Source organism: Morone saxatilis, unplaced genomic scaffold, assembly GCF_004916995.1.
Source record: "Morone saxatilis isolate NCDOM2014 unplaced genomic scaffold, NCSU_SB_2.0 Contig16, whole genome shotgun sequence".
NCBI lineage: Eukaryota > Metazoa > Chordata > Actinopteri > Moronidae > Morone > Morone saxatilis.
Genome location: NW_023339718.1, coordinates 696058 through 708999, shown reverse-complemented (window position 1 = coordinate 708999; position 12942 = coordinate 696058). Strand labels below are relative to the sequence as shown.

Below are 12942 nucleotides of genomic sequence, written 5' to 3'. Positions count from 1 at the left end.
TTAACGGGAGAATTATGGCTTGAATCTAAGTAAACAATTATTCACATTCATCATACTTCATGTTGAACATATCATTTCACCTGCAACAATCTCTAGAAAACTCAGCGTTCGCCTGGTTTGAAGAATATGTGAGCTTAGTGTAAGACTTAAACCCAGATTTTCATATCAAAGAGGATTCCTTACTCTGCCTTCCTGTTGCCCCAGTCCGTTGATTTCCAATCCAAAAGGTGCAGTTAAGCTGTTCTTGATTTTGCAACTCACAATTTAAAAAAAAAAAATTGAACTCTACCTTCTGTAACAAGCAACAGACACAGCAATATTTGTTCTCAGTTCTTAGAGGTAACTGGGTGTTTGGAGAACAGCTTGCATCAGTAGCCATTCTTCAGCTCGAGGCAAAAAACAATTAAGTGGGCCATCTAGAAGGGAAACCTCTGGACAGAGAGCAGGGAGGCAGAGCCATGTGGGCAGAGAAGTAGCTTGATCCTGACCATGTGCCTGTGTGGATCCACGAGTCTGCAACATACCTCGCATTACTGGCATCTGGAGCGGAACGCAGCACATCAGACAATGTTGCACACTGGCTTTACTAGATCAGTTCCCCCTGGCCAGATTACAGACCCCGGCTTAGGACGTGCTCACAGACGAGGGCTAAGGGCTTACTGACATGACTGATGGCAAATTGAACAGATTTTGATAGAATGCATTAACAGGTCTAGAGAAAAAAAAAGTATTTATCAAGAGAGGATCGTTATTGAAATCCCACATTGTCCAGATACATTTGAACTACAAGGTGGGGTGTCCTAGTGGCCTTGGGGTTTATGACGGCTGGGGACCTTTGTTTTATGTCTTATGTCTCTGTAATACTGTAATTTCCTGTCTTGATAATGTTGGGTGTGTCTGTTCTGGGCTACTGTAGAAACATGGCAGTTCAACGGACTCCATGGAAGGTAACCTGTAGCATCTGTAAAAACATCTCATTCTAAGATAATGAAAACACAATGATTCCTATATTCAGCTGATTATACACTAATAAAAACATACCTATAATTATATTCTTTTTCTGCCTCCTCAATGTTACACACTGGACAGATGAGGCAACTGTGGCCTTCAGTTAGACGCAGATGTCATTAGACAGTATGCAACTTTCATTCTGTCCGCAGCCACAACACCCTCCATTTGACGGGTCAGCAGTTGACAAATCATTGCCCATCTTCTCATAATTTTCACCTAATGTCATAATGACAGTACTTGCAGAGGTTTACCTGTAGCTCAAAACTCAACCATGATCAGACTAGCATCAGCATATAACCCACACTAGCACATTTCCCTATCATTAGCAAAGTCTGTGTGGCATCCCATAAGGGGAGAACGTACAAAGGAAAACGATGCGTGTAAAGTGTGCCACACCTCAAATGTAGACCACATCAGACCAAGTTCACCTCTCACAACAGCAGTGTGTGCTCTGCAGGCTGAGAAGTAGGAGGCTTACACACACAAGCAGGGTGCGGTGGCTACAGAAAGACATTACACTGTATAATTATAGAGCCTCCTCTTTCCTAAATAGAATACAGGGCCTCTCTTTATATGACTGTCCTCCTATATGAGGGCCTGTCAGAAGAAACAGAGTAGGCCTCTGTGAGTGTGAGTGTTTTTGGACAAGACTCCACTGTCTACATTGACCAAGAGTGGCCACTATGAAAGAGGGGTCGGGATTTGTCCCTCGTGACAGAAACCATGAATGAGCAAAGAGACAGACAGGCGGGTGTCTTCTATTCCAGGTTTTCCCCTGTGCAGAAAGTTGCCATCATTTTGTCTTCTGGCTAAGATCTGCACTAAATAGTAACTGTTGCAGGATTGTGAAAGCTTCTGGAAAGATGAAAATGTTCCAGATGGCATCAGACACACATGACATTTTGCCACAATGTCTGCAACCTTAAATATAATCTTTAAAGGAATCTCTTAGATTCTGTACTCTAAGTGCTTAAACATGCACCTTCTACTTTAATGTATTTTGCAGTTATAGGGTTATATATGTTGTCTTGTAAGATGAGCTCACTATAGCTGTATAGTAACTCAAAGTAATATCTCTTAGATACTGTAACATTGAACGTTTTAACCTTGAATTAATAGTATGTTTCATGAAGAGGAGACAACAACAAGTTCATTGGTTTTAGCTTCTAGGTTTTAACCAACTGTAGTATTTTACTACTGCTGTTTTGTCTATAATCAGTAGATATTGCATGTCTGAAAGAGTACTCTTTCCCTTGTTGCTCTTCCTTCCTTTATTTTCCTGCTAAAGTTGGTAATGGTATGTTGTTTAGAGTGTTTTGGCTCCCAGTATCTTATCTTGTCTATTTTGTCTGTTTATGTAACTGTTTATTTAGCTTTTGTCCATAGCTCTCTTTCTCTATAATTTTTCTGAAAACTTTTGTTTTGTCACAAAAATTCATTTTGGTTTAAAATTTTGGTCATCTTAGGCAATTTTGGTTTGCTTTGTCCTCTTTCCTTCCTGTAAAGTGCAACATCTTTAGATGACAGAGATGGTAGCAAAATGCACACTTAAACCCTGGCCCTCCCTTATCAAGTGGCCTGTAAATAAATGATGTCTCTATGAGATGGTTTATAATGGTGTGTGTGAAATTCTGAAAGTGATGTTAATGTTTTCCCTGTCTCTCTCTCTCTTTTTCCATTGTTCTCTGTGTGCAGCTGGCCTGCTGCTGTGGCTCAGCGGCCTGCTCGTGCTGCTGTAACTGCTGCCCCAAGATCAAACAGTCCACCGGGACCCGAATCATGTATGCCTTCTACTTCCTGCTGGTCACCATCATCTGTGTCATCATGATGTCCCCCACTGTGGAGCAAGAGTTGAGAGATAACGTAAGTACATAAATGACACACAGCAAGATTTCCCTCTCCCACAGCATATGCTGTACATACATACATATACACACCTTTTTTTAGACTGTAAATTGCACGTATATAAAAGAGTTTGAATTGTATATGGTTGAAAGTATTAATTGTAAGAAGGTAGGGAAGGATAAACGGCACAGAGAGAGAATTAAAGCTCTCATCTGTGCTGTACATCCTTCATTTAAATGGAGATTGAGTGGAGTGGTTTTGAAACTCTCAGCCCTAAAAGCCTCTAATTGATATGTGCTTCCGTAGTAGTGATGATAGACTGGCGATAAGTTATGATCAGATCTATTCAGATCAACTCAGATTAGAGGTCATGATGTCTTGTGTGTGCAGTTTGGTAGGTATTATAAGGGTGACACACTGTACAGTTATTAGACTGATGATGCTTTAGGTGTCCCCACTTGGACAGAGTTTAGGCCAGTTGATGTCATAGTAAATGAATGTAACTGATCTATCTTGTTGTGAGCAGTGTGAGCATGGTGAGTAAATCATCCGAAAACAAGCAAACCAATCAACCTTGTAGGCTGCTGTGAATGAGAGTGTATTACTTTATAATTCAGTTCATCCAGGCGTCAGAGAAGAGTCCACGTTACCCTTACAAAGTTCACTAACTTACGGCGCTCTTTGGCAGACACTGAACACATGCCCCCCACCATTCACCACTTGAACCAAATTCTGCTTTTTCATATATGAGCACAATGATTCTTGATGTATGTTCATTTCTGTTTTTGTAGAGTAACCCATGAAAATTGGTGATTCTGTTGTTGTTTTGCGAATGACCTAGTTCACTGAATAGAAGAGTGGGGGTCTGCTTGGAAGCTCTAGTAACCAAGCCAACAATAGCCTCAATACTGTGACCTTTTACACTGTTTGGCCTAACACTAATGTCTGGACTCTCTCCCTAGGCTTTACTTTGCAGAAGTAAGCAACGGTACATAGAACTAAGTCATTAGACAGTTGAGTGCTGGGAAAGAAACACATACTGACAAGGAAAGAGGAAGAGGGTATTTGTAGGTTACACACTCTCCGCACACATTCTGAAATTGGATGTTCTCTTGTCAGATGAGCCAACTTTTGTATTTATTTCAGAGAATGTACAAGTATTGCCATGTCAATACTAACTAAAATATTTTTTTTAAATAGATTCATAGCATTGCTACAGGCAAAACAGACATATTTTTATTTTACCTGGAGATCCCATGTGTATCTTCAGTAGCAAGGCCATAGTCGAGGAGGCAGGAGTTCAGGCTGGTAGCTTTTTGTTTTGAACTGCCCACCGAGCTCAGATGCCCCACATGTTAGCTCTTTGAATCATCATAATGCAGGATTATTATCAGACTGTGTTTTGGTTTTTGGGAAATTCCAACTTAACTGGAAGACTTCTGTGGGTGTTGTTATCTGCCACAACGTAGTTAACCTCATCGTCTGTAATCACTGTCTGGCACATGATGTCAGAGATGATGTCCTGATGAGAAGACAATGTCTCATCCTTTATGTCTGAATCAATGCTAATACCTGAACTTGACAAGTGATCCCTGTATCAAGGTACAGTGTGTGTACAGTGTGTATCAGCATACACCGTAAGACAGAGTAAACAGGGAATAATGAAATGATAAAATAATGATTCTATAATGATGTTTCTATATCTGGGAAGAAGACCATCAGCTGACTGTGTTACTATGGCAATGACTGCAAGCTTCCTCAACTGAGAGCGCTATTTGAATACAGTGACATGTTTCCACCAATCTTCTGCTTTTTTCCCCATCTCTCTTTTTCCGCCAGTGTCTACTGTACTGTATTAAAACGGCTCCCTACCGTGTTTCTCCTTGTGAAAGAAGAATCCTGTAAAAGGCTCATCCAGGCACAAAATGGCCTCTGATAGCCCCATGGAAAGCCTGCTGAGTTACACACACATATATACACATATACACGAACACTGTCAGTCTCACACTGAGCACAGTGGGAAGTCCCAGCTAAGAGAGCAGCCATTGTGCATATGAGAGTGCTGGTCTTTTCTCAAGAGATTTACAGCTGTCTGAAACAGCCGGCCCCTTTCCCTCTTAATCACTACGCCATGGACATGCTAATATGGTCCTTAACATGAGACAAAAGCTCAAAAATGGTCTTTTTACTCTATGTTGTGATCTGGCTCTGGACTGTGCTACACACTGAGGTGATGACAACTCAATCCGCTGGCGTCTCACCCATGTGTGCAACTTCAAGGACCTAAGTACTCTGCCAATAACTAGTAAAGCCAAGTCAATCCCTGTATTACCTGAAAGCGAATATCTGACTTCTGTTCGAAAAGCACTTCTTGTATTTGACTTTGATTCATATCTCTACTGTCAGGGGGCATCAGAAAAGGGAACAGATATTTGAGCCTTTATTCTTTGGTTATCATTTCAAAGACTGTCTCCTCTGTTGGCACTGAGCCACTGAAGCACTTCCAATTTCCTGTTGAAGGCCACAGCAAAGTCCTTATCTACTTTGCCGACTCTGGCCTTGTTCTCCTCTTTTTTTATGCAGCTCACTGTAGGTCGAAATACATTTTGAATATGTATTTTAAGATGGATCTCCCAGTCTGTCTCGCTTGCTCGTGCTCACTCTCTGCTTTTCACTTTTCCCAATTCCTCTGACTTGCTGACAAAAGGCAGTTAATTTATTCATCTGTGTCTTTTGTTTGTGTACACTGACAGTTAGTTGTAAGGCCCCTCTAACAGCCTGTAGAGAACGAGGGATGAAAGAGGGCTTCATGGAGAGAAAGAGGGGTTGTTGTTGCTGCCTGTTCTCCCTTTCTGCTCCTTTAGAGGCGTGACACTCAGAATAGATGCTATTGGGTCCTTTTCTCTGAGGCCGCGTACTAGACAAACATGAGCATGGGTGGAGTTTTTTTTAACACCATAATAATATATAATATAATAATATAATAAAAGTATTTTTTGTGATTTTGTCAATCAGATCCCCTTCTACAGTGACTTGTGTGAGAAGATGAATGCAGGGGAGAACTGCAAAACCCTAGTTGGCTACTCTGCCGTCTACAAGGTGTGCTTTGGCATGTCCTGCTTCTTCTTATTATTCTCCCTCTTCACCATACGAGTCAGCAACAGCACAAGCTGGAGGGCAGCTATTCATAATGGGTAAGAAGGCTGTCTTCCTCTCTCTGTACTCCTTTTGCCCTGTCAGTAATTAAACATTTTACTTTCATCTATAATATCTAGTAGGGATCTTAAATGTATAGTCTGTGAACACAAAGGCAAAAGCCAAATGACTTGACTGAGGGCAGGTACATGCTGCTTGCATTAGATCAGTTCAGTTCAATTATGATATAAACATAAGCACCTGTCATCTTTGACACTAGACCATATCCTGGCTTTTTGGATTAGTTATACTACATATTCTGTATTTCTTGCATTTCTCTTCCTAACACTTTAAAATTAAGCTGAGGCTGCTCTGTCCTATTATTCCAGTTTTTGCATTGTATGTTTCACTTCCATGTACAACCTTTAACATTATCACTTCTTTATATGTCAGGTTCTGGTTGTTGAAGTTTATTGCTCTGGTGGCGTGCTGCGCTGGAGGCTTCTTCCTCCCACAACAGGAAATCTTTCTGGAAGGTAAATAAAGCACACTCAACATTAGAGCTGCAGGCTGTAATCTAATGACTTCTCTAAAACAATTTCCCTGTCTCTCCCTTTTCTCTTTGCCACAGTGTGGCGCTACGTAGGAGCCGTTGGCGGGTTCATTTTCCTGCTGATCCAGCTCATGCTGTTGGTGGAGTTTGCACACAGATGGAACACAAACTGGTGAGAGCAACATGTCTTCTCTCTGCTCTCTCTTTTGACCCAGTAAGGCAGAGTCTGGCTCAGTTACGTAAGCACTGACGCCCAGTAAATGGGAGCAGTACAGTGCTTTTTATTTGTTCTTGAGAAACTCACAGGGTGGGACATATTCTTCTGTGGGGTTATTTGGATGAAAAAAGGTTGGTAAGAGGGAGTCATGTAGCTTTGTGTTTTTGTGGGTGGAGGGGAAACTTGGCAGCAAACTGGTCCTGGGCAGATTCAGAGGATGCATATGGTTTAGAAGTGTGCACTCAGTTTCCTCTTCCTTTCCACACATACCACAGCAGATTTTTTGAAAAACCTTGGTTTGGTAAGCAATGCAGTAAACTTAGTTATGTGCACTTGTATTCACTTATTTAGTTTTTTAGTAAAACCTTTAATTTCCAGACCAAGCAATACTGATGTAAAAGCCTTTAAGCAGACATAAACCTGTTTTTTTGTCTCATGGAGGTATAACTTACCAAGCATAACTTTCTCTTTCTTTAAATTTTTCTTTAGGCCAGCCTTTCCCATGTCAGTTTTCTTTGCTTTTTTCCCCTGCTGACTTGATCTTTTTTACTTATTTAATTTGCTCTACCCTTGTTCATGTTATGTTTTTGTCCTTTCTGTTGTCTGTTTTCTCTCTCTCTCTCCCTCTTCTCTTTCTGTCTGCAGGAGTTCAGGAGCGAAGTATAATCGTCTGTGGTACGCAGCTTTGGCCTTGGTGACTCTGTTGCTGTTCAGTGCTGCGGTAGGAGCCGTAATCTTCATGGGTCTGTTCTACACTGACCCTGAGGCCTGTTTACTTAATAAGATCTTCCTGGGCATCAACGGCAGCCTGTGCCTCGTCGTCTCCCTTTTGGCAATCTCCCCATGCATACAGAAACGTGAGGACCTGTACTTAGGAGCATCTTACCTCATTTGACTGCGTAATGCAAATGAGAATATAAGGATTTGCATTTAGATGGCTTTTATAGAAAGCTACTTGGTTTTTCACAAAGATAAAATCACAAATAGCAACAAATTTGAGATACATCAAACAAGTGATAGAAAGTAGCAATAAGTAAGACTATTGGCTATATTTGCACCGACTCAAGAATCTCAGGATAACTAGTTATATAATTAAATCCTGTATTCACCTTTGTGTCCCTGCAGTGCAGCCCACATCAGGCCTGCTGCAGCCAGGAGTCATCAGCGTGTACGTCATGTACCTCACCTTCTCAGCATTCTCCAGCAAACCAAAAGAAAGTGAGTTTGAACAGACATCCATTTCCACCCAGTAGTCACAACCTTTCTTGGGTGTCATCTTGGGTCAACAGGTATTATCTGAGTCCTGAGTTAGGCTTATTAATGGTGCAGCAAATGTTAAAACTTAACAGTTCTGTGTTGAAGATGGATGAAACACTGAACGTTGAAAACTAGAGTTAGGTTTCGTCATTGCAACATCCAAAGTTCATATTCATTGTTTCTAGAGGTGTGTTTTTAAATGGAAAAAGCAAAACATTTTAAGTTGTTGAAGCAGCCTGTCCTGTAATGGTGTTTGAACATGATCATTTTAATAAGATGATAAAATGTATTTTTTATTTTTTATTTTTTAGAGATTACAAAAAGTTTTATGCTCATATCATAGTGAGTTTTAATTTATTTAAGTAAACCAATAATAATAAAAACAGACCCTGTAAGAAAAGGAGAACACCTCTACCGCAAAGCCTTTCTACCTTTTTAAGATAAGGCATTGAGTTCTTTATTTGAGTGTAACTGAGAGCTTTAGAGAAATAGTAATCCTTAAAACAAATTACTCTGAAGTCTGAGGTACATGTCCATATCTACAGCTCCTGTTTCCACAGTAGTTGTCGAGATTATATTCAACACTGAGATACTGTTGTAAAGATAATCTTACCATAAATATTTAATATCAGCACATGCTACCTAAGCAACATACACAAATGACCTATATACTGTTATTGGACTGTTGGTGGTTTTGTACCTTATGTTTTACTCTTTTCATTTTCCATTCGGCTCCTTCTCTTGCCGCTGTGCCAAAATACACACACACTCACCGCATCTCTCACAATCTTCTTTCTCCTTTCAATACTCCCTCTACTTCTTCTTTTACCTCATTCATCTCTGTCTGCACATTCTTTTTTTTTTTAGCTGTGGAGAGAAATGGTCTGAACACAACCGTGTGTGTGTTTCCCTTCAACTCTGGGACTGAAAGCGACAAGAAAATTGTCACTGCTTTTGGAACCGTTATCCTGTTCGGCTGCGTCCTTTATTCCTGGTAAAACACACACACACACACACACACACACACACGCACACAATGACACAATGTCTACATGCATGCAAACCAAATTTCCCTGTAATATATCACTTTTTAATGTTATGTCGTTTAATTTATAGAGTTGAGAGATTATGCAAGAGCTACAATCCAAACCCATTAACAGCAGTTGTGTTAGAGGCAATGTGGAATAAAAGTAATGTATTTTATGGCAGGCTGTAGCGACAGAGACAGGGTAGTTTTGATTGGCTGTGACTCCAGAGAGGCAGTCTATGATTGGCTGTGGCTAAGCTAAGAGGGTGAGAGACAAGAACTATGGCTTTTTATATTTGTTCACATATGTTTCCCATTAAGTGGAGGCATCCCGTCTCTTGTGGTCGTTCCCTGAAGAAGAGGGAGTTAGACTCCGCAGCAATCTGAAACTGCAAATTATTGGAAAAATACAGAGTGACAGAATTACAACGTTCCTCTCTCTATCTGTCTTCATATCTCTTTTTCTATTTCTCTTTCTCCACCCTCCCTCTAGCTTGACATCCACCACCAGGCGGAGTTCTGCAGCGCTCCGAGTGTGTAGGAACAGTGAGCCAGAGACTGAGGTAAATGCTCAAATATTCAGATCTCACTAGGTGCAATTGTGTTAATGAAACACAGACTGGTTAAACAGATCAACAAGTCTTTAGAGCCCCACTGACCAGGCCATCCAGATTACACATCTTTATGAAATTATACAAATTAGGCCCAAGAGACAGAATGCATGTGTCGTTAGGTGTTAACCTTTATGTCTTTCTTCATCCTGCAGAGAGCTCGCTGCTGTTTCTGTTTTGGAGATGACACAGGTGAGGAAAGTCAAATAATTCCCCATCACTATCAAATCTTTTTGTTTTTCCTTCAGCCCTCTCTTCCCCTTGCCTTTCCAGCCTGTTCTGTATGTATGCATAAGTCCCCAGCCGTAGTGTTTGCACACAGAGGGGCTATGCTCATTGCTATTCCTCAGCCAGATTGAGGATGGTGAGAAAGTATTGGTCAGCAAACACAGATGATGTCACTGTTACTAGGAGGTTAGTGTGGCACAGTGAAGCAGCACCAGCAGCGTTGTGGAATTGTGGGTAGGCTGACACTGCCCCCTGCTGGAAATAAAACACTGACAAATATATCCATTGGAAATATATCACCACTAGAACACATATTCTGTTTGGGAGTTACATATCATTTATTCAGTCCAGAATAACATAAAACTTTCTCTCATATGTTTTCTTCTGGCTCACCTCAACTGAAATCAATGTTTGAGAGTCTTTATCATATTAAAAGTGTAACTTGTTTCATCGTTTCATGTGTACTTTTCAGATGACTATGATGATGAGAAGACTGGTTCGGGCCAGAACGTGGTGTATGATGAAAGAGAGGGAACCATCTACAGCTACACCTACTTCCATTTTGTCTTCTTCCTGGGATCCCTCTACGTCATGATGACCGTCACCAACTGGTTCCAGTAAGTAATACTCACTGACACACTTTCTTATTGTGGTACAATTCTAGGGCATATATGGATATGCTTATGTACACACATCCAAGCAATAGTTTGTACACTGTCAGGCATATAAATCTCCTTGCTACATCTCTGGAGCTGTTTTCACAAAACATGCTAGGACTGGCCGAGTTAGTTATCATGCAAATAAGGTGGCATGTCAGTACTAAATTTAAAACTGCTAAGTTTTAAAAGATGGGCCGCATCAAAGTGGGGCATGCTGATATCAACATGCAGATGGTGTTTGATGCCAGATGCAATGTACTCGATGATGAGTCAATATGGGTCCCTCAGGAGTTGAGGGATAAAACTGAGCTAGAAGGAGTATGAATATTAGACTCATATTTACGATGTTGCCTGAAATACAACTCTTAATGAATTCTAATGTTGCTTTGTAAAATGGCATCAGTTTGCAAACACATTTGTTGTATCGCCTTAAAAAGGTAATGTGACAGTGTTGTGTTTACAGCTTCTTTCTACTGCCCCCAAGTGGCAAAATCTTGTTGTCAAGATTACATATCAATCCTTCTTAGTGTCTTTGCTCACTTCTCTCACTGCGTGCTTCCTTTTGCAGTTATGATAACCATAAGATTGAGAAACTGTTAGACGGGAGCTGGTCAGTCTTCTGGATCAAGATGGCGTCCTGCTGGGTCTGTCTCATCCTCTACATGTGGACCCTCGTCGCTCCCATGATCTGCCCGAAGCGCTTTGAGGCCTAGGCCACACATCACCACGCTAGAGTCAGACAACTCTGATTCTTGGGATGTGGCCAGGCAGAAGCTCTGACGCTGAGCCAAGGGACCACCACAACCCCCCTTTACCTTGAAACACAACCCTACACTACCCTCATTGTTCGAAATGGAGGATTATCTGTTGCCTTTTGTTTTATATGCTAGTTTTACTTTTACTTTGTTTTACAATGTTAAGCTGTTTAATACCTTGATGGTAATTTTGTTATCTTTTACTACCACTTACTCCTGGAGTTTTGTATTGCTTACAGGTTTGTAATTACATTAAGAATCATGGGACTTAAGGTAAATTGTGACACATCCAGCCGCTATAGATTCCTTGATAATTTAAGAAGTATTTCCTGTGTGTCCGTTTTTCTTGGATTCTCGCTTTTTCTCTCAGCCAGCCATTTCAGTTCTGTAAAGTTAGTATAAAGTTGTAGCAAAGTTTAGGGGCAAATTTGTTTCAAGTTAGATGTGTTGCAAGATAAATTGTATTTATTTAAGTATGTCTTAAGTAATCACAAATCATTTTGTGAAGGAATGTGGTGTACATCGAATTAGATTTGTCCCCAACTTTGTGTAAAAATTCATCTCTCAGGCTCAAATGTAAGCTGTATATGTTTATGCTTTGTTATGTTGCGCCCTTTTGTAGAATTTTTCTATGCAACAGAACAAGCTTTTTTCAATATTACAGACAGCCAGTGTTGTGAAGTTTCCAGTTAAATCACAAGGTTAATGTTTCATATTTTATTAATGTCAGTGCTCCCTTTGAGCGAGATCTTTTCTTAGGAAAATCCATGTCATTTGTACAACATTTCCAGTCATCGTTGTTGTTGTACAGGGCAGTGCTCTTCAGATCAACCTGCCTTACGTAACTGACGTTAGTGGAGTGCCGCCTCTCTGGAAGAGCTGCAGTGACATAGATAAGGGAACGTTTGCCAAAGGTAGATGTCAGTAAACTACTACAAACTATCATTGTTTGGTCAGTTAAAGAGAAAAATATAATTGAGAACATTATGTATTTGCATGCACAGACACTTAAATCAGCTGTTTTTGTACAGTTATAAAGGCTTTTGCCTGTCTTTGTTACATGTGTCAGCTCAAAAGGTCAGAATGAGGTAGCATGAGTGCTTTTATTAGTGAGTTATTCAACACTGGATGTTGATTTTACTGCCGAATTAGAATTCACACAAAGACCATCACGTCTTTGTTTCCCAAGTAACTGATTTTTATTTTTTTAAATAAAAATACAATATATTGCATATTGTCAGCTGCAAGTCATTATTTCTCATTCATCAATAAATCAGTTGACTTTTGTGTGATTGCTAACGTGTTTTATAATAACTTATGTACATTTTGGCTAAAGTTCTGTGATCTGTGGATAGTTTCCCTTGAATTATGCTTTATATACCTGCAAATTTTGTCATGTGATGTGGAAACATTTCAGCATTTTAACTATTGGTATGAATGTAGAAATTAAATGGTGCTCTGCAGCTTTGATACCAAGCTTCAAAAGAAGCCTAAATCTGATAGCAGGATCCACTGTGAAAGCTGTGTACTACCGTAACATACAGGAACATTTTTGACCAAGCAGTATGTTCGAAATACAGATATGTGGGTGCCATGCATTCATATTGTTCAAAGTCTTTCAATAAAACAACCATTGAACGCCAT

At 40.3% G+C, this 12942-nt stretch overlaps 1 protein-coding gene across 1 annotated transcript; it reads left to right on the top strand.

Moving 5' to 3' along the window:
• Positions 1–2706: 2706 nt before the first annotated feature.
• On the top strand, positions 2707–12941 carry serinc5 (serine incorporator 5; the record flags this gene model as incomplete). Its single annotated transcript, XM_035658406.1, is given in 11 exon segments — positions 2707–2874; positions 5872–6050; positions 6445–6527; positions 6623–6716; positions 7407–7618; positions 7887–7979; positions 8886–9012; positions 9539–9608; positions 9812–9848; positions 10357–10501; positions 11112–12941. Coding segments are annotated over 11 exon segments (1353 nt in total), but the record flags the coding sequence as incomplete, so codon positions are not given.
• Between the last annotated feature and the right edge of the window lies 1 nt (position 12942).